The sequence below is a fragment of the Ambystoma mexicanum genome, chromosome 3q, assembly GCF_040938575.1.
Source record: "Ambystoma mexicanum isolate Mex_15411 chromosome 3q, UKY_AmexF1_1, whole genome shotgun sequence".
Lineage (NCBI taxonomy): Eukaryota > Metazoa > Chordata > Amphibia > Caudata > Ambystomatidae > Ambystoma > Ambystoma mexicanum.
Genome location: NC_090926.1, coordinates 46,169,913 through 46,196,040, shown reverse-complemented (window position 1 = coordinate 46,196,040; position 26,128 = coordinate 46,169,913). Strand labels below are relative to the sequence as shown.

The following is a 26,128-nucleotide window of genomic DNA, read 5'->3' as shown; positions in this document are numbered from 1 at the left end:
CGCACCATGTGTTTAAGTCTATTTTGGGCGGAGACAAGATTTGAACATTTGGAGCTCAAAAAGGCTCACCAATAGTAATTGAAAGTAAAGGGTGAGGGGGAGAAAAGAATGACTCTGGTATCGAAAGTCAGAAAAAGTTAACTAAGAAAATGGCAGACTCATGGAGCATGAGTCCTCCCATCCCCTGTTAGTAATTATACCCAGTCAAAATTAGTGTATTTCTCTTTGATTTGTTACAATCAGTGTTAGCTGATATAATTTGTGGTCACTTATATAACTTCATTTGTATAACCATTCAAGAAAACATCTAAGAAAACATACTCATAGATATATTTCATAATAAATTAGACTAATACATGTATTATGAAATATATCTATGAGTATATTTTCTTGAATGGTTATATGAATGAAGTTATATCAGTGACCACACATGATATCAGCTAACACTGATTCTCCTTGGATTACTTGGTACAGTTATTTCTCACTGTTGGGATTCCAGACCCTTCTCTGGTGGCCAGTGGTTTCCCCACTACCACTGCACCAAGGAAGATTTCCTCTGATTCTTTCCTTTTCACTGCCGGGGTCCCAGACCCTTCTCTGGTGGCCATTGGTGTACACACTACCACTGCACTGAGGAAGATTTCTCTGATGCTTTCCTTCTCACTGTTGGGGTCCCAGATCCTTCTCAGGTGGTCAGAGGTTTCCTTGTTACCATTGCGCTGCGGAAGAGTTCTTCTGATGCTTTCCTTCTCACTGTTGGGGTCCCAGACCCTTCACTGGTAACCAGTGGTTTCCTTCGTACCACTGCACTGTAGAAGAGTTCCTCTGATGCTTTCCTTCTCACTGTTTGGGTCCCAGACCCTTTTCTGGTGACCAGTGGTTTACACACTACCACTGTGCTGAGTAAGGTTTCCTCTGATGCTTTCCTTTTCACTGTTGGGGTCCCAGACCCTTCTCTGGTGGTCAGTGTTTTTCCTATTACCACTGTACCGTGGGAGATTTAATCAGATGCTAGCCTTCTCACTGCTAGGGTCCCAGACCCTTCTTTAGTTATGTCTATTAACGTCCTTGGTAATAATTGGCTTGGGAAAAGCTACCTTATCCTCTGTGTCAACCCCTGGGCCGCCTCGAGTTCTCATGTACCTCCACTTGCTTCATGTGTGACTTTGGTACATTTCTGGGACTTCCTGGGACTGTGGCACACTTCTTTGGCTCTGTGGGCTTCTCTCCTCTGCACTTGTGGCTTCCCAGCATCTTCCTGGCTTCAGGATTTGGTCCACCTCCACGCGGTGGGCATAGAATGTCCTTGCATCCTCTTGCTGCTCTCTGCTTTTCCACAGCTGTCGTTCAGCATTTGAATTTCCAGCTCTCGAAACTTTGGACGCTGACTGCATTCCCCAACAGGACTGTACACTGCTACACCTGCCACCACTGTACTTCTCATCACAGTTTCGTTCAGCTGTGTGGCCAGGCTTCACTCGGCTGGGCTTCTCTCGTCTAACAGTCCTTTGTTCATTTTTATACTTTGTATCCAGTTCCTCCAGGCAGACTTCACAAGACCTTCTTCCTTGTGATTGACTTAATCCTCATGCCTTCTTGGGGCCACCTTATACCAGTGTTATCAGAGTCAATGATCTTTATGTCTTCTGTGTTCTAATTCGTCCCAGTTCTTTTGGTCTAAGCCCTATTTTACAACAATACATAGGCATGCTTTCAGTGTAGTGGCTCTGGATATTATCGAGGGCTAAGGAATGTTGGGGAGTAGCAACATTCATTGAGCTGTACCCTATGTCTGCTTCAGCAGTGTGATTAGTAATTACTACATAAGAGAACAGGAGGTCACAATAGCATATTATGGCATGTTTAGTATGATGCTCCATAGATCTTAAAATGTTCTGGGCCTCAAGGATTAGAGGGTGAGGGAGTTTACTCATGGGATTAAGGCCTTTAACCCCAGAGGGATTTGATGTTATCGTTAAACTGTTGGGTTGGAGTTTGGACAGGCCTTTCTTCCGATCGATGCTCTTATCCCTGTCCCTGAGGTCCTCCCGCATGTTATCAGCCATAGGGGACTATTGGATAGCGGCCTCGCCTCCCTAGCCTCATGGAAAGGAGTTCCCCTCTGGGGAGAAGTGACAAGAGTAAGTGAATCATCACAGTACCTGGAATGGATCGTACAGCAGACCTCAACTAGCCTGGCAAGGACTGACAGCCCTCCACAGCCCTACAATTGATTTTTCAGCACTCAGCATACCTAGACATGATTGGACAGCTTTCAGCGTACCTAGAACGGATCGCACAACCTTTTTCCACTTTTTGCAGGATTACAGAAGGCCCAGACCCAGTTACCAGTAAATGCAGGATGATCTTCCCAAGCAGATAATTCTAAGACTAAATAATGGCTCGCCACTGTTACCCTATTTCCTCACCAATACCTCTTGCCCAATCTGCACATCCAAGCATTTTCCCATCTTCCCTATCTACCTAAATCCCTCCACTTTTAGTTATTTCCCCCCACCCTAATGTTATCCATCCTCCCCATTTCCTTTTTAACCCCAAACACCCAGCACTAGTTACCCCAGATATGGGCACAATACGTACTCCGGATAAGCCTGACAATACTGATGGGAGCTGGAGAAGCATTTATGATAATTGTATTACAACACATAACATTGCCAAACTCCTTGAAGACTGCCTGTAAAGCTCACTAGTGCAGTGTTTCTAAAGTGCTGTGCATATACTTGGTACACCAGGCACCATGTCTGTAAAATACTTTGGATGCAGGTAGTAGGAACAGTGTTGTGTCTGTGAAGTATTTTGGAAAGAGGTTGTTTGAAATATTTTTGTGTCTAAATATGTTTAGATACAGGTTGTATGTAAGGTGCTGTTCCTATAAAGCTTTCTGGGTACAGGTTGCAGGACAGGTGTTGTGCCTGTAAGTTCATTGGATACCATGTTTAATAATATTCTTTGGGAACAGTTGCACTACAGGTGGTATGTCTTTTCCAGCAGGTCCTGTGCAAGCAGCATGTTTGGAGGGAAGATCTGAGGATGAGGAGGAGGAGGAGGAAGAGGAGGAGGAGGATAAGATGTGGGAGAAGATCGAAAAGGTTCGACACCATCTAACACGCACTCTCAATCCTGCCAAGCTGACCCCATATCTGCGGCAGTGCCGAGTGATTGATGAACAGGATGAGGAGGAGGTACTCAATACCAACCGATTGCCCACTAGAACTAGCCAGACCGGTGAGTAGCAGTGCTCTTACAGCGTTCAAACATATGGAGTAATTTCAAAGCATTACTCCATCGGCAGTGCTCTTTCCCACACCCAGAGCTCTTTCACGCTTCTATCGGCCCAAGCCTCTTACAACACAGTACTCATCACTTGGTCCAACACCATTACTTCAAACAGTGCCCTGGCCCAACTAAGTGCATGCACCCACCCAACTTTACTTCATCTCTGTCAGACTCTGCACCTTCAGCAGACTTCACCCATTCAAACTACATCCCTTCTCCCCATCTTGTAACAGTTTTGCTTCATAAAAATGTAAGGACATTTTTAATGCTGAGGGGATTAGAAAGTTATTTCTCTGCAGGGAGGTCAATTCAGCAAAATGCCATGGGTAGCAGAAGTGACATCACAGACCTGATGACATCACTTGAAGTGATGTCTCTCGATTGACCTTTAACCCGGATGGCATCAGTTCCTCTTTGACCCTGGTGACCTCACCGGAAGTGGCTTGCGGGCGTAAGAGAAAGCACATAAACCTAAACATTTTAGAATACCACATAGATACTAAAGCAGACAAGAATATTTTAGATACCAACCACATTTTAACAAGGGTTCTGCTTTCATATGCCATTGATGAGGTCATGATATGACAGGGTTAGACCCAATAGAAAAACATAGGGGCCTGTGTTTGACCTCATGGTCACTGGTTTGAATTCTGTCAGGTCCACTCATGCCTTAATCCTTCCGAGGTCGATAAAATGAGTACCATTCATTTGGGTAACAATAAACATTTGTTACCTGTCAATAGCGTCAAGAATCCCCTCTGAGCATGAACGTGCTCTCTACAAATACACCTGTTAAGTTATGTTAACTTATGCTGAGACACTGCCATAGATATGTCACTCACTAACCAACCCTGTCCTCTTTCCTGTAGTGCCTGGAGACTGCCTCTGGGTGGTAGCGCTGCATGGTATAAATCAACATAAAATAACTTCAGCAATTGTATGGCCATTTACTTCCATATTATGTCAATTATAGCTGCATGTCAGGTATTGCCATTATATGAAAAGTAGAGCCCCTACATTGCCAGTTGTTGCGATAATACAATATCCACAAATCCAATAGATGCAAGTCACTACAGTGCACAGGAGCATTAATGCTTTAATTAATGACGATGAATTATTTATGTAGGCTTTCGCCAAAGCACTGTACATAGCAGATATTTACATACAATTATCATTAAAGTAGGAAAATAAGCAGCATCGACTACGTTTAGTCAGATGGTCCTATATCCTGGCTTTTTCCCCTTACCGAATACATCCTGAAAATATCCTCAAAGGTCATACCAAACGTCTTTGGAGTGACATGCCCTCCCGGAAGTAGCGTTACACACAATTCTCCCATGCCATTGGCCCAAATTGCGCTAGTTAGCCACATTATGACCATAGGAGTTAAACTGCATTTCCACCTCTGTAATATAGATGAAGACGGAGGTCCAAGTATGGCCCTCATGACCCCCACACATCTCTCAGCCCGAAGACAGAAACATGACAGATGCACCTCACTCTCAGACCTTGCACCTCCATCATCGATGTATTTCAGATGTGAGAAAAGTTACTCTCTCAGGCAGCCATTCAGGCCATACCCAATCGACGATTTGGAAGAGGTGGAGATGCCATCAATCGAACAAATTGACTGATTGCAGATCGAGAAATCAATGACAACATCACTGACCTCACGATGTAGCCGCACTTAGACATGAAGTGTTAGGAACTCTCCTTCCTCCTGGTCTCTCTGGCAGCATTGGAGCAAAAGACCTCACTAGGGCTCTGACACCTTCCCAAGATGGCAACAATCGGGTCCTCAGATTATTATACAAAACCATTTTTGTAGTTGTTCCACCAGAGGGCAGTGTGAGCAGGATGCTCAAGCACCAGTTTCTCCACTATGCCTATAAGCCGGTGTATCATAGAGACCGGTGCATTGTTTCAACTACCTTTCCAAGCGTTACGCTAGTTTTTTCCTTGCTGGGTAAGCTACACACTTCTTACGCTCTTGCCTTCTTTGGTCTTGTGGGAAACACTCCTCCGGGCTCTCCGCTCAGTTTTCCTTCTCTTAGCCTACTGCCGCCCGCCATCTGCCCACCTCTTTCGACTCGGCAGCTCTCTTCCTGCTGCCAGGAAGCTCAATGTTTCATCCCGCAGCTAGCCTGTTTTACTTCCTTTCACTTGACGCATTTTCCGCGTCAGAGCTATTTTCCCTCTTCTGCTTTACTGCCGCCTCTCCCCGTGGCTTGGCTGCATCATCCTGTGGGCTGTTCCTGAAGGAGTCTTTTCACTGTGCTTACAGCCTTAGTCTTGTGCTCCTTACCTGCCGCACTATCCTGTAGATCAGCTGTGTGCCCCAAACGCTGTGTGTGTTGTTTCCATGGCCAGATCCATTATGCTGCCATTGGAATCTCTCCCCTTGCTGCTGTTTATACTGTACCCTGCCACTTCTGGAGTCCTTCTTTCCTTCTAACCATCTTGGTACTTTCCGATTCACTACTCAAGAAATACACTTCATTGGGATTTACAGTGCTCCTCGAGTACTACTGGGACAAGGAATACCTACAAAGGGTTTGTTCCCCTTTGGGGGTTTTTCCCCAGGAGAGTTTGGGCTTGGCCACAGGAGCACCTCCTAAGTTCTCTTTCATTACCGGGACACAGGAGAGGTTTCCTGGGCCTTGTTCCACTTACACCAGGCACCAGATCGGGACTTTCCAGGAGGAACATGCAAGACCTTTTGAACTAGATTGCGGCTTAAAACTGCCTTACTGTGTAACATAGACAAGCTCTAACATGAAGTACATAGCCATCCAATCATGAAGTTACACAAACATGCATTAGTTTGTCGAGTATAGACACGAAAAACATACTTTAGAATCACACAGGTAGTTGACTGATGCACATACATATCTATATATATATATATATTCAGGGAAAAAACTTTAGTTACAGAGACGTTAAGGTGAGAACTTAATGCAACAAACCCCAGGAAATTCAGCTAAAGCCACCTTAATTTTGCACCCCCTGTTGCGCAGACTATGACCACAATGATGACATCACAGTTCACATCACTGATGACATCCCTAATTACATGTTGTATGGGAACACTGATGACATTACAAATCACATCACTGATGCTATCACTGGTGACAACACTAATTGCATTGTATACAACTGATTACATCAATAATGGAATTAGACATAACATCATTTGTAAGTTAGCTCATGAAAACTTTGGTTACCTTAATAACAATTTAGGCCCTGGACTTGGCCATGACAAAGGCTGGGGTCACTGGCCAGCACCAAAGGCCATAGCTAATGGTCGGTTCGTGTTAACAAAATACAAATGTGCATCAGTGATGCGATCTGTAGTCTGCACAACAGGGGGCGCAAAGTTAAGGTGGGTTTAGCTGAATTTCAAAGGTTTTGTTGCAATGTATTGCCCACCTTAACGTCCCTGCAACAAAATATTTTTCCTTCAATTTAAAGGGTTTTGTTATTACATAGATTTTTAGAACTCTTCCAGACCTCTAGCACAGTCTTCGGCCATGGTCAGTGGGCATGGCCTTTGTGGCCCACTGTGCATTTTAAAACACTACCAGATCACTAGATATGGCCTTTGGATTGCTGGCTTTCAGATCTCACAATGTTTTTAGGCAATACGCAGTGATATGAAATTATTTGCCATAGACCACGCACTTTAGTAAAGCAGCATTCTCCAAGCGGTACACCCCTTTTCGGTGCCATTATTTTGGCACGGACCGTTCTGGCACACCCATACTGCTGCAGCGCCCATTTCGGCACGCCCTTTTTGGCACAAAATCCATTTTGGCGCGAGGGATGTTTGGATATGGCTGACATTGCAGCCAGGTTTAAATGCCCTCATGGTAAATAAGATCACAGGACTGCACTGCAACAAACTTCACCCCCCCACATTTGAGTTGCTTTTTTTTAAAAACACTTTATTTAAGCAAACAGGCAGACAGATTGGACACAGGTTTTTCGTTTAATTAAATGTAATTAGTTAAGTATGAAAAACATACAGCCTTGAAACTTGGTATGCCAGAGTTCAAGGCCCAGCATTTAACCACTAGGCATTCATTTTGTACTTAGCCTTTAATTTAATATGTTCAGTGACACAATGTTTTTAGGCAATGCGCAGTGAGATTAAAAGATTTGCCATGGAGCACACAATTTGATTAAGCAGCGTTCTTCAAGCCGTACACCCCTTTTCGGCACAATCATTTTGGCGCATATTGATTTGCCATGCTCATTCCGCTGCATTGCCCATTTTGGTGTGCCCTTTTCAGCGTGAAAGCCATTCCGGCACTGTTGTTTTGGCACGAGGGATGTTTGGGCATGGCTGTCATTGCAGCCACGTCTAAATGTCCTCATGCTAAATAAGATCACAGGACTGCTCTACAACAAACCTCGCTGCATCCCACTTGTGTTGCCTTTCTTTTAATTAAATTAAATTAGTTACATTTCTCTTTTTTTAAACATACAGCCTTGAACCCAGGTTTGCCAGAGTTTGAAGCCCAGCATTTAACCACTAGGCCACAATGTTGTAGTGTGTCATAGGGCATACATATCATATGTACCCTATAATTTAATATGTTCAATGATAAAAGGATAGGTATGAAACTTGTGAAAATCCAAACAATAACATCTTTGGAACTTAATGGTTAAGTGTTGTGCCTTAAGGCCAGCGTTCTCTGACAGTAGTGTTCAGCAAAAACGTGATTTTTAAAAATGTCATTTTTCTGTTTTATAAAAATGCAGATGCCATGTGTTATGAGATATTTAAATCTAAGAAAACACACAGCATTTAGGACCGTGGACTGTCTGCCATCCATGTAGTAACCAGGACCAACCCTGCTTAGTTTCAAAGCGAGGAAAGACCTAGCCCCCTTAGTCCTTGTTTCTCTAAGTGGTCTTCTAAGGGGGGACCATATGTTAAGCAACACGGCCTTAGTGGGCTGACCCCTTCCCCACTTTGAAGCTAATCAAGATTTGTCCCAATTACTGCAGAGATAGGAAACCCACTGTTGCTGTAAACATACATGTGTTTTTTTAAAAATATTGCCTGGGAGACTACAAATACCAGAATTTAAAAAAAAAATGTCTCTGAGTGCAAATCCTTCAAGGACTGAAAGCATGGTTTAAAAAAGTAAATAATTCACATGCCAATTTGGTCACCCATCCATGCAGTAACCAGGGCTGTCCCTGCTTAGCTTCAAAGTGGGGCTGACCCAGCTTAGCTTCAAAGCAAGAAAAAGGGCTGCCCCATTCCTCTATGTGGTCTTGTAAGTTTGACTCATTTATCAGCCAACATGACCTGAGCAGGCTGGCTAAGTAGAGTCTGTCCTGGCTACTGCATGAATGATAGACCTGGCCATGGCCAGTGATTCATTTGTGGTGTCATCTTTGATCTCCTGGGTGTTAGTCTTAGCAGTACACTGTGGTGGTGTGAGCTATGGTTGCTTAGCTTACCATAACTGCCAAACTTTAAGCATTTTTCGGTTTTACTTGTACCCATAACGTCCCTTTAACAAAGGTTTTTCAATTAATTTCATGGGTTTTTACCAATGCACCCTAATTTGCGCCAACTTCCTAATATAATACTTACCCCCAATACAACAGCATTTTGAAACAATGCACAAAGTTTTAACGTAAAACTGTGGTATTCCCAACCTCCTTGAGAAATTTTTAACACTTCTGTACAGTTTTTGCAACTTTTTCCACTGTTTTTTGTTTGCCGATGTTCGCGAACGTCTGTTGTCACGCGGACTTTCCGGACAGTGTCACGTGACCACCGGCACACGCGGCATGATGACATGTCCGCAAATGCATCCACACTTTGCAAACACGTCCGTGCTTCGCAAACAGTTTGGAAATGTATTCTTAGCTGATCTGGGAGGTTTTAAAATGAAAGTTTACCCTTGCACAGCTCCTAGACCTATTCTTCCCCATCTGCAATCCAGGAGAAAGCACCTCCTTCGATAAATATTAGCAGAACGGCTATTTATATTCAGAAACGGCATCAGCTATTGCCATTTCTTCTCCCCAGGAGCCATCACCACCACCATTATCACCAGTAGAGGGCCAACACAATGTAAGAAGCGCAATCATGCAGAAAACAATCAAGAGAACTAGGAAGATGAAGTAGAGGAAATGGCTACCTCTAGCACCCAGAAACAATCATGGGTTTGGAAGTTCTTTACCACCGTTTGGGGAGTACCAAAGACCAAGGCTACCAAGGTGAAATGCACTGAGTGCAATGTTGAACTCAGTCGCAGCCAGCCTGGCCAGTACTCCTGTGGCACCACCTCCATGTACCACACTAAATCCAACCACTGAGATGCTCTGAGAAAGGCTGTTCCTTTCTTAGGAAATAGTAGGCTGCTTTCCTCTACCTCATCTTACTCAACCAATACTATCACCACAAAGGCTTCTCCTGTGCGGCAGGAAATCCCACCAGCTACCTTGCAAGCCATAAAAGAAGCTGTTGATCCATATCTTTCCAAAACACCAGTACTGTGTAAATACTGCAACACGCCACTCTGCAGAGGGGAGCAATTTCGAAGTGCTTTCGAGGCTTTAATCAAGGAGCATGAGAAACACTGGCCACTACCTTAAAATGAACGCACACCCAACATCTTCCCCTTTCCACCTGCCTATTTTTATCTCTGGTTGATGTCCCTTCCATTATTTCACTCCTAACCTCTCCTGCAAAAAACAAAAACACAAAATGAAAACCACATTTCACAGTTAAACATTAGAAGTAAAGAAATAAGCTTATAGAGTCCATCTACTGTACATTTTTCAATAAAATAGCTTGACTCAATAAGATTCTGCAATATTACCCTTAGCATTTTGTACTATGCTAATGGAAGTAATGGACAATGGTATACTGTCTCGGGAGGATAGCTCAGGGCAACGTGCTCGCCCTGGAAGTAAGACGACACGGAGCACCACAGGTTCGATCCCCAGGTCTGCGCTTAGAAACCTGTGGGTATTAAACATGTTATAAATAACCTAATACATCATATCATACTAGAGAAAAAGAAAATAGCACAGAAACGATTTTCTGTCCCAAATACTATTCTCTAGCATACAACAAGGACCATAATCAATTTACCTTCATAACTAACCAGGGGTTCCGCAGTCCCCTTTCCAGACAGGCTTCATTGAAACACCCGGACAGCATGTGCACACCATCGCACAAGAAAGCCTTTTCACTTTTATGTTTGCAACACTCCCTCATTGCCTGCTTTTGAACAGTAACAGATCCATCCACCAATGACTTTCAAAAATTCTACATGTAACCCTATGAACATATTATACTTCCACACACCAACTGTCACTTAACAATGTTCTACAAATATTTTCCATTTGCATTTCGTTTACTTATATAAATAAGTTCTAGACAGTACTGCTATAAATTCACATATGCATTGTGCAGTAAGAAGAGTGTATTAATGAAAGGGGAATTAGGGATGAGCAAGTACTCATGGAAGGCCAGGAAGGAAGAGCCAATGGGTGCCAATATGGGAGGCCACTATGTAACTGCTTGGCCAGAAGAGTCCCAAGGGTGGGGTGCACAGCCTCCAGACAGTTCACTCGCAAGGGCAGTTCTGAAGGGGGGCTGAAGGGAGGGAGGTACTTGTTTCAACTACGGATAGTGCCTTGAAACTATAAAGTTAATGAGGCACAAGGCCACCAGTGTTAGTGGCAGTGGGATACGTTAGCAGAAACACGAGAAAAGGAAAGACGAATACAGAAGCAGAGTTTTGAAAAGTTTCTGGAACTTAAGAAAGTCTGTCTCAAAATCTACAACGGGCAGGAACACTGTTCCAAAGAAAGGCAAAAGCTAAAAAGAGAGATCTACCTCCCCTCTCTGTCTGGAGAAGCGTTTTACAAACAGACATTTGGAATTAAAGAAGCAGAAGGCTCTAGCAGGAGAGTATTTGGGGACATAAAGTTGGAGCTAGCATGGTCCCAGACCCCAGAAAGCCTTGTGGATGATGCAAATGGTCTTCAATGTTATCCTTACAGCCACTAGAAGCCAGTGTAGAAATTATGTGGCTGCTGAGATACGATCCCTAGCCTTCAGGCCAAGCATAACTCTTGCAGCCCCATTCTAGATTAGCTAAAGGGTCTGCACAGTAGAAAGGGGGAGGTTGACAAAGAGGCTGTAACAGTAGTGCAGCCAGAGAACACCACGGCTCTCGAAACAGTCACCTTCTAAGGGAATGTGAAGAAATGTAGAATTCCTGCAAAGAGGTGAATCTCAAAATGGACCTTCCTCAAAAGGTCCAACATGTGAGGAGTCAAGGAAAGAGAGCAGTTAACGATAACCCCAAAGTTTCTGGCCTCACAGAATAGTGAGGATATAGAGCCCAAGGGCAGTGGCCAGAAAGTAGAAAGGAAACAGGGCACAAGCGTCCCAATGACAAAAATCCCCATCTTACTGGCATTCACACAGAGATTGTTAGCCACACACCATGCCTAGATAGGGATAGACATCAGGGATCAGAGAGGCACATAAGAAAGTAGTAGAGGAAGGTTTCAGCAAAGATGTGCATCATCACCACAACACTGCAAATTAGGAGAGAAGGTGCAGATGAGGTGAGCCAGAGGGACGGCATACATATTAAAGAGCCACACCGATGGGATAGAACCCTCGGAGACGCTGCCGGTCGAAAGTGAGGTGGTGCAGGACAAACGGCCCAGTTGCAGCTGAAAAGGGCAATTAGGCAGGAAAGAAGTCAGCCAGTTCAGTGGCCGGTCTGTGATCCCAAATGTATCATGGGGGCGTTCAATAAAGACAGAATGGTTCAATGTGTTGAAGGAGGAGGACAGATCAATAAGCACTATCTTCAATTGTACTATAACCAAAAATACCATATACACTACAATTACATAATTACACCATATTAAAAATACGGTATCCTCCCCTTATAGTACCTATAATAACTATACACATAGTACTGTAGTCCATGTGTCCAGTGACCAGATTCTTGGGAGCATGTCCTAGGGCCATGCCATCTAGGGGTTATGGCCACTGGCCACAACCACCACAATACAATGTCATCATATAACAAGTATGTACAATACACCTTCGAATAACAAAACTCACTCAGAACCCCCAACCGCCCCCAAACCCAATGATGTCCATGGACACAAAAATGCACAGCACACACGCCATCACCTACACAGCCTATTTTCCACTATAAAAAGAGCTTATATCAACTTATTGCCACTCCCCCACCCTTTCCAAGCCCTCTTTCAACTACAAAATAACCCCAAATATATTTTTCAGAATTATTTTCCTCATGCCCCAATAAGTAAATCCAAGTAGGCATTTGTCCTTACCGAGAGCCAAGCCCACTGTCCATACACTAACATTATATTACTATTTTTTATACTTACATTTAGACACTTTGGAAAAATAAAACACAAGCCAAAAGTGCAAAAGCATGCTTTCAGGTCCTTGCTGATGCTCCTCGCGCAACTCCGCTCCAACATTTCAAGCTGTAGCCGCAAGCAGAATATTCTTTCCCATTCAAAGCAAGGGCTTCGGCCATGCTGCATGCGCCAGTAAGCAAATTGGAGTACACATTTAACTTTGCTCAGGGCCAGGCCCATTGCCCAGGCACCATAGGATTATCACCATATTCTGTACTTACATTTTGACACTTGTGAAAAAATAAAATACAGGACAGATTTGCAAAACCATGCTTTGAGGTCCTTGTTGATGCTCCTCGCAAATGTTTGCTGGTATCGTATCCAGTACTTTGGGCGGTGTGCAGTCATAATGTCGAAAAAAAAATGTCGACAGACAAAAATGTCGACAAAAAAATGTTGAAAAAAAAATGTCGACTTTCTCTTTTTTTAATTATATATTTATTTTAGGGGTTTGGGAGCTAAAAAAAATGGAAAAATTAAAAAAAAATTAAAAAGGGGGGTTGGGGGGGAACCCCCCCATATAAAAAAAAATGCATTGAAAAAAAAGTCGACATTTTATTTTTCGACATTTTTTTTTCGACATTTTGACTGTCGACATTATGACTATAAACCACTTTGGGCTGTATCCGCAAGCAGGATTTATTTTCACATTGCAACCTATCCCGATATCAAGGAACTATAACACATAGCCGGCCCATGGTGCCCATGCCCACGTTAACCCTGTTTCCAGTCCCTCATGGTCATGGCCAGTAGCTAGATTGTCCAGGTCATTGCCTTTGGCCATAACTCGGACAATCTGGCCACTGCCCATGTCCACAGGCTATAACTCAGTCACCAAAGGTATATCACTCTTTTTTGTACCTAAATGATGTCACTTTTCAAAAAATAAAACAGACACATTTGCACAACCATGCTTTAAGGTCCTTGCCAATACTCCTTGCATGAGTTTGCCACAAATCCATCCATGTTTTATTTTTTCAAAAGTGTCAAAATGTCCATTTGACACTTTTCTACATCGGAGGGCTGCCCCGAGCAGCTGAACTGTTCACGGATTTAAGAGAGGGCAAAACACCAGTTCTTTTGGCTTTCTACAACCATATCCCATCCTATCCTCAACACCCCTCACCTTCCCAGAGATTATTCAATTAGTTTAACAAGTGAAATGTTGTGTTTTTAAATGTTTTCACTGGGCTATCCGCTGACACCAGTGTATATCGGCGCATCCAACATGGTGGCCATTTCAGAAAATATGATGCAATTCATGTTTTTTTCATTGAGCAATCAGCGGGCCCGTCCGATGTCCATGGACATCACGTAACCCCAGAGCCAATCAGAGGCCCGTCTGCGGACCGAACAGGGAAATGAGTCTGCGGACCGAACCCAGATGTCACCAATTCTTTTTTACCTACTTTTTGGCTGTTTAAAAATAAAACACCGGCTGGATTTACACCAAATTTACAAAAGCATGCTTTCGGGACCAAGCTGCCGCTCCTGCTGCAAATTTGGTGAAAATCCATCCAGCAATTTGGCCTCTAGGCGTGAGCAAATCATTTTTTCCATTGCATCTATGGGAAAAACCACACATTGTGGGACCCTCCCTATATGTTTGCCCCCCTCAACGAAACCTCACCAAACCTCACAGAATCAATCTGACGGGGACATATACTCTTTTTCCAAAGTTTCGTGAGGAGTCATCCATGGGGAGGGAGGTACGAAGTTATAAGCTGCCCAAAAGGTTCTCTTCCTATGGGTTGTGCAATTTAACAATAACTACAGGACCGCTACCACAGGCCCTGTAATATATTCTTCACCAAAGCTGAATCGCAAGACGCCAAAGTATACATATATGTAGTTTGGACAAGCTTGACTGCCACTAACATGGAAAAGCCATAAGTACAATTATGGAAGCTATAGGCCCACTGAAGTGAATGAGAAAGGGGAGACAGGCTTCACACACATGGAAAGGCTGGCACAATCGCTTCAGCCAGAGGCAAGCAGAAGAAACGATGCACCCCAATGAAGGACGAGTGGAGACGGAAAGTTCCTGGTTACCAAGATGATAAGCTACCTGCAAGAAATTCTGGCTAAAATCCTTAGAATTACAGGCAGGAGAGCTCAATTTCGTGGTCTCAACACACATGACCCAGCCGAGCAAGGTGTTCCCATTGAACCAGAGGTGGAAAGATACAAGTGTTGCTCACAAACTAACAAATGAATGCACTCTCCTGGGCTTAGGTGATCAGAGATGGCAACATTAGGGAACACACAGCCCCTCTATGTTCATTCTAATTGCTTTGAGAAGGTACACTCAGCCTGGTAACCGTCCATGGTACCAGGGCTTGGAGGACCTACATTGTACACACATGACGGTATACGTTGCAGGAGCCAATTGTCTCCCTAAGGTCCTGCGACTTTGTATTTTGTAGAATGCCGAGGTGGTCCCAGGAGAAGCCACCAGATACGGCTACCCAGTAGGAGAACTAATCTGTATAGAATGTGTATATAGATCACCTAAACTGACCAATCTGAATGCCTAATAGGTTTCGGGGACGGAACTTGGTCTTTTGGTGTCACATCTGGATAGAACCAGGTGGCACACGCTCAGAAGATGAGAACCCTGGAGAATTCATGTTTTTCTAGTGTGATCCCTGTCATTATGTTAGATAATAAAGACAGTAAACTTTGCCCCATGGCTGAGTCTTCCATTCTTGCAGTGAGGAGCTTTCGATGGCCCGAGTGTCTCTCTTCTAGTACTTGGGGTGACTGCTATAGAGCCCCTGCCGCTCTTTGACAAGTGGTAGCAGAGGATTGTTGCTCAGACCTTTCGGCAGTAAACCACCTCATCCTGCCGCATGCCCGAGGGGCTGCGCGGTGACCCGTGGAAATCGATGCTTAAATTTACACATGGGCAAAAAGAGAAGACCGAAAAGCAAAGTTGCAGGTTGTGGGAGAGTTGGTATCAGACGGGCTTCAGCGAACCACACAGTGTAAGTAAAGACTCAGCTATATAGCAAATGTGGGGGGAAGACACAGAGCACAGCATACTGGCAGCAAATTTAAGGAGTGCAGCAAGTTGCAAGTGAAGCTAAAGGGGAATGACTTGGGGAAGACAGGATTTAGTGAGGGCCAAGAATTGATAGTTCCAAATAAATGGGTAGGTGGACAGATATTGCTCAAATTGGACGGCAAGCCACAAGTGAGACAAGGCATGTGGGGAAGGAACTATCGGGTAGTAAAGACATGGAGGACGAAGCTGAAGAATGGGCGGGGATAATGGAGGAAGTACATAGAAGGGACAGGGAAGAAAAGGAGGAAAGTGGAAGGGTGTGAAAAGAGAGAGAGCAAGCAGAAGCACAAACAAGAAGAAAAGGAGAAGAGTAGACAGAGAGAGCTGGAGGACAGAGCAAAGAGGAAAGCAGAAGAAGAGCGGGAGCATCAATTGCAAATAAAGAAGGAGGAAAAGCGGTTGCAAGTGAAGCGGCTTGTTAAAGAGCGCCAATGCAGGGAAGAAGATGAGTGGAGACGTGAGTGGGACAGAGATGAGAGCAGAGAGGGACGCTCTTTGAAGTTGGTGGTGATTAAGACGGATTTGGCACATTTGGATGATGAGGATGGGGAGGGAATATGATGACGGTTTGGGAACAGCACGGCTGCCCCACAGGCATATAGGAGTGCTACTGGGCCGTCATTGAGGGGGAATGCGAGATTACAGATCGTGCAATGGGAAAGCAGCGGGAAGACCCAATGTTAAGGAGGCTTAGCTTCGAGGACGAGAAAGAGGGGGACAAATCACAGTGGTAGTAGTATTGGTCAGATGAGGATCAACAGGGGACTGATGACGACAGAGAGGGAATACCTTCTCACTGCCCCAGGTAAGCAAGCCCTGATAGATACACAGTATGGGGAAGTGAAGAAGACATGGAAAGAGGAGAGGAGGAAATTGAAGGGCGTCTGACATGTCCCAGGGATGGATCGTGCATTGGGGACGATATAACTCCATATGCGCAGAGGCTGAGGGCCCTGCCAGGACGGAAACGGACAGAAAGTGGCAAGGGCATTCACCACCTCTAAAGACATGGGGAGACAGGATGGATGGACGAGATTGACACAGTTCCCATTACTGGAAAAGGGTGGTGGGCCGCCTCAGTTTATTCAGTGGCAGCAAATGGATAACGACAATTTACGAGACAAGCTACCTTTGTGTACTGCTGGGGCTGGGAAATGGGTTAATGAGCTTAAAAGACTGACAGCAGGGACATTAGCGGTGGGTGACATGAAGCATTTACTCTCAGCCATTCTTGGGGAGGTAGCAGACGATGTATGGAGAAGAGCATGGTATGCCGGAGTGAATGTTCAAAACACAGCACATGATGGCGCACCGTTCAATAACTGCTGAGCGGCCTTATGGCAAGCTCTAAGAGTGTAATACCCAGACACATCCAATATACATGCGATTATGGCAGCAGAAATGCGTGAGGAGGAAGATGCACTTCAATATATTCAAGAGATTCAAGAGCAATGGCATCTCGAGACGAGAGAGCCATGGGACTAAACCATTGGGTCATTTTACCACATATTGTGTAATGGGTTGCCTGAGCAGGTGCAAAAACAGCTTAAGATGATAGTGGGGATGGAGGCTAAGCGGTGGTCAGAAATGCTGCTAACCGTAGTGCACTATTGTAGACATAATGTAAGAGAATGCAAGAAAGAAGTGCGAGGAGAGAAAACAGGAAGAAGCAAAGTTAGTGCAGAATAAATTGTCCAAGTATTCAATGGAAGGGGCAATGCTAATGAGTGGGGAGGGAGTAGTGACTCAGCATGTGCAGAACAGACCGCAAATAGCAGGGGGAGGCTTCGCAGGGCAAGGTGACATTAATCAGTGGTCACAGGGATGGAGTGGGGGACCTCAGGGAAGAGGAATTGGGTATCGAATGCAACATGGCACAGAGGGATTTCATGGGGGGCATCAAAGACCGATGGGGCATCCCATACAATGTTGGGTCAGTGGGTGAATGGGCCACATATCTCGAGTGTGTAGGGACAGGGGTGGGATGTACCAGAATGTGGGAATGCAGCACCAACCCACATATCAGACAATGCAGACTGACTATTATGCCCAGGATCACATGCAAGAGCAGACATACGCTCTGCAACAGACGCACACGCAGGACATGCAAATGTAGCCATCCAAGCTCATGACACAGTGCAGACGCAGGGTCACAACCAGCACAGCATGCATCACCAGAAACATCGGAGGAGGACTAGGGGGCAGGCCCATCTGGAAGTGGTGCCTCTTGAACCTCAAGGGCAGCCACCACCACCACCCCACAAAGGCGCACACGGGCTATGCCTAGGCGCATTGACTGCCGCAAAACACTTCAGCCCAGCAAGGCCAAGCCTGTAGGTAGCACGGCAGGCCCCACAGCAACACCACAGGCCACCATGAGCACCTCTAGGCTCACTGAAGCCACTCTCACAGCTGTGTCACAGGTGGACATCAGCCAGTGTCACAGCACGGAGAAGGGGCACAAGCCCCCGAGAGCCCACAGGCCGCCAGCATGCCCAGACTCCAGAGCAGGATATGTACATGCCATCCTATGGCTCACCGGTCTTAAGCCCAGAGCCACTGCAAAGCCCTACACCCATCAATCACGCACCACCCAGCAACACTATCCTTCAGAGGCAGGATGAGTTGGAGAGGTGACAAAGGGAGATGCAGGCCATTGGGCACCCCCATTTGGAAAACCTTCAGGCAATCCGTGATTGCCTGCAAGGGGCCACCCGCAGGATTGTGAGAGCCATGAGAAGAAACTGGGAAGAGGCAGCTTCTACTGCCACCCTGACTGTTTATGGGCAGAGAGCCAGGGAGATGACTGAAGGGGTCTCCACCCTTGAAGTGGCCAACCGTCATAGCACAGAGGTCACACTGCAGCACATCCGGGGGCCAGGGTCAATACCCTCCAGTTCTACGACACCCACTGAGGGCTCGCAGCAGAGCACACCCAGGCGCTGGTCCCCACACCAATTTGGTCCCAGATCACCAATGTCTGGCAGGGGTGGAAAGAGGCCACAGAAATTACATTTTGACAAATTTTGCCCAGAGTGGCCGTGCTGGGGAGTTGGTGGTGGGAGGGGGATAGTGCGGTGGAGAGTTAGTGGGGGTAGGGAGGAGAGTGTGCTGGGGAGTTGGTTGTGGGAAGGGCAATCGGGATAGTGTGCTGGGGAATGTGTAGTTTGAGAGAGGATAGTGTGCTGGGGCAGTTGGTAGCAATAAAGGTGTTGAACTGCATCAATGTAGGGACATTGTTGATTGTGCCAAAGCTGTGTTTATTCACAATAGTAGTAAATGTCTTGTGCCATGTACATGTGTTAGAGAACATTTTCCATGAGGGACTGGCATACGATTCTGCCAATCCTGACATCATTTCTGTTGATATGTACTGCAGCCCCTCAGCATCCTCATTCTCTGGGGATGGCATGTCCACATCAGGGGGCAGCGGTAGATTTAGCTGCATGCAGACATTGTGCAACACAGCAGTACAATTTGGCCAGCTTTTTCAAAGGCGTACAATTGTGTCCCCACCAACCCCCCGCCACTGTGATCAAGGCAATGGAAATGTGCCTTCAGCTGGCCAAAGGTGCGCTAAATACATACACAGGTCCTCCTATGTGAGTGGTTGTACGCTTCTGGGTGCAGTGGCTTGCCATTAGCGGGTAGGTGTACATGGGTGCATGTCAGTGGTACTGGCACGGTTGCTGTTGCGAGATGTGTCACTTATTTAGTAGTCGTTGATGTTTTTGCGTCTTGCATTCTGTTACCTGTAGGCATTTTGGTGTTTACAATTCCCACTATATGTGTACATGGGCTCATCCCTCATGTTGGGTGCAACAAATTAATGCTCCCTGGGCTGTACTGTGATGCTGGTATGGGAGGGGGACTGGTCAAACACTTTCAGAAATGTATCATACAATGCTTTGTGTCTATGTTCACATCCACAACCACCCCCCCATTTAGTCAGGTGCTCCACATCAGATGCATGTGGCAAGTTGTACTCACCCACAATCCACGCCCTTTCTCCATGGGGCTTCTCCATGTATCCTGGAAGTGTGCTGTTCTGTAGTACCATGGAAGTGTGGGTGGAACCTGGGTAGCGGGCATAGCAGTGGGTGATAATGAGGTCAGGTCACAGGTCACCTGTACATTGAGGGAGTGGTAGTGTTTGTGGTTTCTGTACACTGCTTCATGGGCCAGGGATGCCACCAATGCCACATGGGTGCAGCACAGGGCTGCTATCACATCTGGCATGTGTGCTATGGCATAGAACTGTGCCTTCATGGCATTCAGCTGGGCTGTGGTGGTGGGCAGTGTGATGTGGTGTTGCACGTCATGCAGGAGGGCATCCATCACCTGAACCAGCACTGCACAGAATGTTTGCTGTGCCATGGTGTACATCATGGCCATGGAATGCTGGAAGGTGCCTGTATGTAGAAATCGTAGTATTGACACTAGCTTCAGCACTGGGGGCATAGCTTTACAGATGTTAGCCCTGCTCCCTATGTCATCCTGGATTGTGGTGAGCAGCTCTGTGATGGTCTCTCTGTGCAGGTGGTACAGTGTCACCAACTGGGTGTCAGTGAGGGTCCTGGGTGAGGGCCTGTCCCTGGGGATGGGTGCACACCTTGCTTGTGCTCTTCTCCTCCTCCTACTCTTCCCTCACACTGTGCTCCCTGTGCTCTGGCCTGCTCCTCCTGCCTCTCTGCTTCCAGACGCAGCATGAACAACTGCCAGTCCCAGCTCACAGTGGCTAATGGCAGCAGGGTGTGGGAAGCAATGTTTTGGGAAGGGGTGTTCCTTGTGTAGCCCTTTGGAGTGCATTGGTTGCACCTGTGCCTTGATTTCTGCCTCCTGTGTCCAATAACTTCACCAAGTTTTTAGCATTATTAGTGCCAGTTTTCAGTGCTAATAGTGCCGGACATGGACTTGTGATGCGGCTCTGTTTGCGCCTTGTGTGGTCGCTCTGATAGAGCCTGCTGTGATAGCGCCAACTGTAATAGCATCTGCTGATTTTACTCTGGCGGTATTTGCGCTGGCTCATGATCTGGCAGTGAGGTATTGTCGTCACTAATTCTGTTACCGCCGACCTCGTGATGAGGCCCAGTATCCTCTATCAAAGGAAGCAGATAAAGGTATTTATGAGACGGTCGCCGCACTACTGAAGCAAGGCATTCTGGTACCCTCAGAATCGCATTGTAACCCCACGCTGTACCAGGTAAAAAAGGTGACCAGAGGGTTGTGGCATTTTATTCAGGATTTGCGTCCCTCGAACTAAATTGTTGAAGCAGAATTCCTGTTAGTTCCTAATCCAGCAACAATTCTGTCTAGCATCCTGACGGAAAGTACCCACTTCACGGTAATAGGCTTAAAAAACACCTTTTTCTCTATACTGCTACATGAAGAGTCACAGGACCTGACCTAGTTTCCATATAGAAACCAGAAGAGGAAACACAGGAGACTCCCACAGGAGTACTGTGAGTCACCTTCTATCTTCAATAGGGTCCTCCCGATGGTTCTTGGCAACATACAGATGGGGAGCACTGGCATACAGTATATAGGTGACATTTTAATTTGTACAAGTCAGAGGAGCAGTGCCAAATAGACTCAGTTAACTTGTTGACAGTATTGTCAGAGAAGAGTTACAAGGTGGACAAGGCAAACTTACAATATTGTCAGAAGGAAGTGCTATATATTGGACAATTAATATCACAGGAAGGTCTAAAAGTGACTCCAGAAAGGGCAAAGGGGATCTGCAGAACACTGATGCCAAAGACGGGGAGAGAAATGCAGCAGTTCTTGGGCCTCTGCAATTATTGTAGAGCCTGGGTGTTTGATTATAGCACATATACAAGACCCGTGTTAAGAGGACTCAAGGAAGCACAGAGAGGGGATGGCAAGTTGCTATGGACACACAAGATGACTGAAGTATTTGAGGAGCTGAAGAAAGCAATATGCACAGCTCCAGTGCTAGGGATCCCAGACTACCATGACAAATTCTATTTGTTCTCACACTCCAATGGAGTAGTGATGACTGCAGTACTCACAAAGGAGACTACCCTAAGGCAAATGTCACGGCCTAAATGAGAGGACCTGATTCAAGTGAGCAAGCTCTGTCTGCTGCCGCATTCGCAGTAGACAAGTCAGCCAGCTTCATGATGGTGTGCAGCACCACGCTTTATGTGGAGCTTGCACTCTTTGCAATCCTTGAAACGCTCAAGAGCACGCTGACCACAAATAGAGTTTCTGGATATGAGGTAATTATCTTTAATCCCGCAATAAAGGTGGTGAGGTGCAGAACTGTCAACCCGGTGAAATTTCTAACTGAATCAGTCGAGGAGGGAGACTATGTACATGACTCTGCTACATACATGGAACAGCATGATATGATAGGTTATTTATAACGCGCGTAATACCGAGAGGTTTCTAAGTGCTGACCCGGGGATCGAACCTGTGTTGCTCCGTGTTGTCTTGTTTCCAAGACAAGCACATTGCCGCTGAACTATCATCCCGAGACAACATTTCCAAAGTGGGGGAGAAGCCACTTGAGGGGAGAACTGCTTTATATTATTGGATCTTTGATGATAGACCAGACAACGGGAAAAAGACATACAGGGACGGCAGTGCTGAGAATAAAGTCGGACGGGACAGCCGAAGTAATAGCAAGCACGAGATTGCCATTATATTTTGCAGCATAAGTGATGGAATTACTGGCCCTTATAATGGCATTAGAAGCACGCACGGACCAGGAAGTTACAGTGTATTCTGATTTGGCCTATGTGATGTCCACATCACACTCTGGGCTGTCACAATGGCAGAGGTGGGGTTTCCAACGTGCTGTCGGCACACCGGTGCAGCACATGCCCCTATTGGACAGGCTCATAGACACGCTCCAACTCCCAGCAGCAATAGCGATCGTGAAGTGCCAGGCCCACACAACAGGGGAGGACCTAGTAACCCGGGGCAACAAAGCTGCAGATGCGGAAGCAAAGCATGCAGCAGATTTCCCTGAAGTAACTGACTTTGATACCCCATCGAACACACATGTCTGTGTGCGCAATATGATTCTAAAGGAAGGCTACAATACCTTGTTATCCACGCAGATAATGGAATTTCAGGGAAGGGAACCAGTAGAGGAGAAAGAATTATGGCTGAGAAGGGCATGTTCAATATCGGCCATGGTTGCTTTGTGGCATCAGGTGAGCACAGGCAAACTAGTAATTCCAACAGCACTATTGCAGATTGTGCACTACCCTACTCGTTTGGCTAAGGACGTACTTGCCGCACACATTGGGGAAGATGGATCTGTCCAAATATGGTGCAGCATGTATCCTAAAATCATGGAAAACTGTGTCACCTGTAAGAAATTCACAGCTGGTCATACTTTACGTGTGGTGAGAGGATCCATGCTCACCCAATCGGGCCTAGCACCTCTACATAGACTACGTTGACATAATCCAGGTGCGCCAGGGCTACCGCTACATGAGTGGTTGTGTCTAGAAACATTTGTGTACAGCCGTTTTTATAAATGCCATACAATATCATATATCATATCATTGTTTGTGCATTTTCCCGATGAATCAAAGCAGGTCCCTGCTCACACCCCAAAGCTCTCAGAGCAGCAACATTCCTTGTTAGAGAGGTGTTCCCACGATGGGGTGTGTGTGAGGTCCTGCAGTCTGACAAAGCACCTCATTTTGTAAATGAAACTTTTGAGCACATCACAACTCTATTGGGGATACAGCACAAACTCTCCTGCGCCTATCACCTGCAAGTGAATGGAGTCTGTGAGCGCCTCAACGGCCTGCTCGATAAGAAGATTGCAAAAATAAAGGCCCCTCTAAAAGAAAAAGGAATGGTTCCATTGTTTGCCCTTAGTCCTGTTCGCATTGTGTAATCAGCCAGGATCTGACCACCACTTAACGCCCATGAGGTAGTAACTGGGTGACACATGCAACTCCCCTGGCACCTCCCACTCGGGCATTGACAGATGCCCATTCGACCTCTGATGTATTTGGAAATGAAAGGCCATGGTATAAGCCCAGGTTTGAGGGGCCGTACGTCATGGAGCAAACCACAGACTGTGCAGTTGCAAGTAAGTGGCAAGAAGGTCTGGAACTACAATGGAGATGTTAAACCCTGCCAAGGTGGGACCTCTTCCCACCAGAACAAAGACGATTTGATGCAAGAAGAAGAACAAGACAAAGAAGAAGCACCACAACCACAGCAAACCCGGTCCAGGACCATAGATTAGGCACACTATCTTTTCTTTACATTAGGTATTCATCAAGAATGTACAGACTGTCCGAGATACATGGTCCCCAATCGACATATGTCTTTTCAAGAGTACTTCATTAGATTTGTGAAACTGACTGTATGATTCCTCCACAATTATTTTTCCATATTTTTCCGCTTCATGTAGCTCAGACCTACCCACAGTTGACCCAGAGAGACACATTCATCATTGACTTACTCAGTGATTTGAGAATATGCATAGTGTGGGAACGATTGTTTTATGCGGCACTCACACAGTACTATAGACGCAGAGCTTAACCTAACACACAGTAACATCATAGTTATGCATTTTTTAGGCTTTTCTGGTGCATTTCACAGACCCTTGGAGCAACGCAAGAGAACATTCGGGAATCACACAATGGGAAACAAAATTACAAATGTAGTGATAACAGGTTGTGCCTTCTGCTGCCTCTATCTCTTTACCCTCCTTGTATTATGAAGGATTTTATTCTCACATGCACAAGCCTTGACCCATACTAACATAACCCCTACCCATGCTATCACGGAACCTATATCTGGGCAGGTGATGAGCACTGCTAAGGAAGTAAAGAGACTTAAGCGCAGTGCAGACATAGACTTCAGCCAGGTAAATTCCTATCTAACAGATTTGGCCCATATTTCAAACATGTGAAATAAACACATGGCCAAGCTAGGGAAAGAAAGCACATGAGAGAGCTATTATGTCTGTTCTCTCATCCCCAATGCCATGAGTGCAATCAGGACATTTGTAGCAACTGAAATTCCAAAGTACAGAGCAGGAACGTCATTTTACCAAAATGCCAGGGTGCAGAAGTGACATCACATGGCCCTTGACCTCTGATGACATCACAGGAAGTGATGTCATCTGACCCCACCCCAAAGTGACATCACAGGAAGAAATGGAACACGACCTTTCACCCCTTGACAAAACAGGAAGTGACTTCACATAACATTGTTTCTAAGTACACTTTGAAAAATATGTTTAAGATATCACTGTAAAGTTGTATACATTGCATACAGAATGGATCACCATATATATCATTGATATCAGTGCATATAGGTTCATATTACCAAATTACTGTGAATGCAAGCACACTTCCAAGGCAAACGATAATGATGTGTTATTATATAGCACATACGCTTAAGCGCTTCATATAGAACATATATGCATACAATATCACCCAACCTTTGTTGGTACTCATTTATCAATCTTAGCGGAAAGAAAGTCTGAGTTGACCTTCCCGGGAGTCGAACCTGCAACCTGCAGATCACACACACATTTCAGCAGCGAGTGCTCTACCCACTGAGCTATCTTACCAGCTATAGCCACCAGAAACACCAGCCACACCAGAAACAAAGAGCCACATGCTGCTGGCCACGACCCAGGAGCCTCAATTTCATTCTGTTTTCTGGTTAACTGATTTTTATTAAAGGCATTAATCAGTACAAAAAGAACATAGTCCAGAGTAAAATAACAAAACTTCAAACAAATTATAATAATACATCTTGGTAACAGCAATTGCTGATAGAAGAACGTTATTTTTTTTAAAACATTTTTTAGGGGTATAAAGGGAGACCACAGGGATAGCAAGGGAGACTTCACGGGTCGTAGTTGCGACCCCTAAATGATGTCCCAGGCCACAGTACAGTGCCTCATACATTTATCACTCTGCACCACAAGAGGACGATTTAAATGGAGACGAGCCACACTAAGGTGGATGACCAGAACTACTTTCCTGTATGATGATAGTTAAATCAAGACTCAAGAAATGATTGATGATCAGTAGAGTACAGAAAAAACCATACAGTATATCACTGAAGGTCCGCACAAAGGAGAACAAAGGTAGTGATACAAAAGGAGTTACAGTGCCCCAAGACAGGACCAAGAGAGATAGGAGGAATGCAAGGATGCTAGGAACGACCACAGATACTAGTGCATGGACAAGTGTGCACAGCAATGGGTGGAAGGAAGGAGTGCTTGGGAACAAAGCACATGCGCTCCAAACAGTCCCAGTGGAAGCAGTGCAGAAGGAAACCAACAATTGCCTCAAG

The 26,128-nt window shown here is 45.5% G+C and overlaps 1 protein-coding gene across 2 annotated transcripts in view; it reads left to right on the top strand.

Moving 5' to 3' along the window:
• The window catches only part of CARD10 (caspase recruitment domain family member 10), a 356,289-nt gene that overhangs the window by 95,849 nt on the left and 234,312 nt on the right, over positions 1-26,128 (top strand). The window contains exon 2 of one of the 2 annotated variants that reach the window (XM_069653039.1): positions 3,013-3,246. In XM_069653039.1, the coding sequence (XP_069509140.1) occupies positions 3,013-3,246 (234 nt within the window). Of the gene's footprint in view, positions 1-3,009; positions 3,247-26,128 lie in introns of both variants that reach the window. The other variant, XM_069653038.1, reaches the window with a different exon arrangement.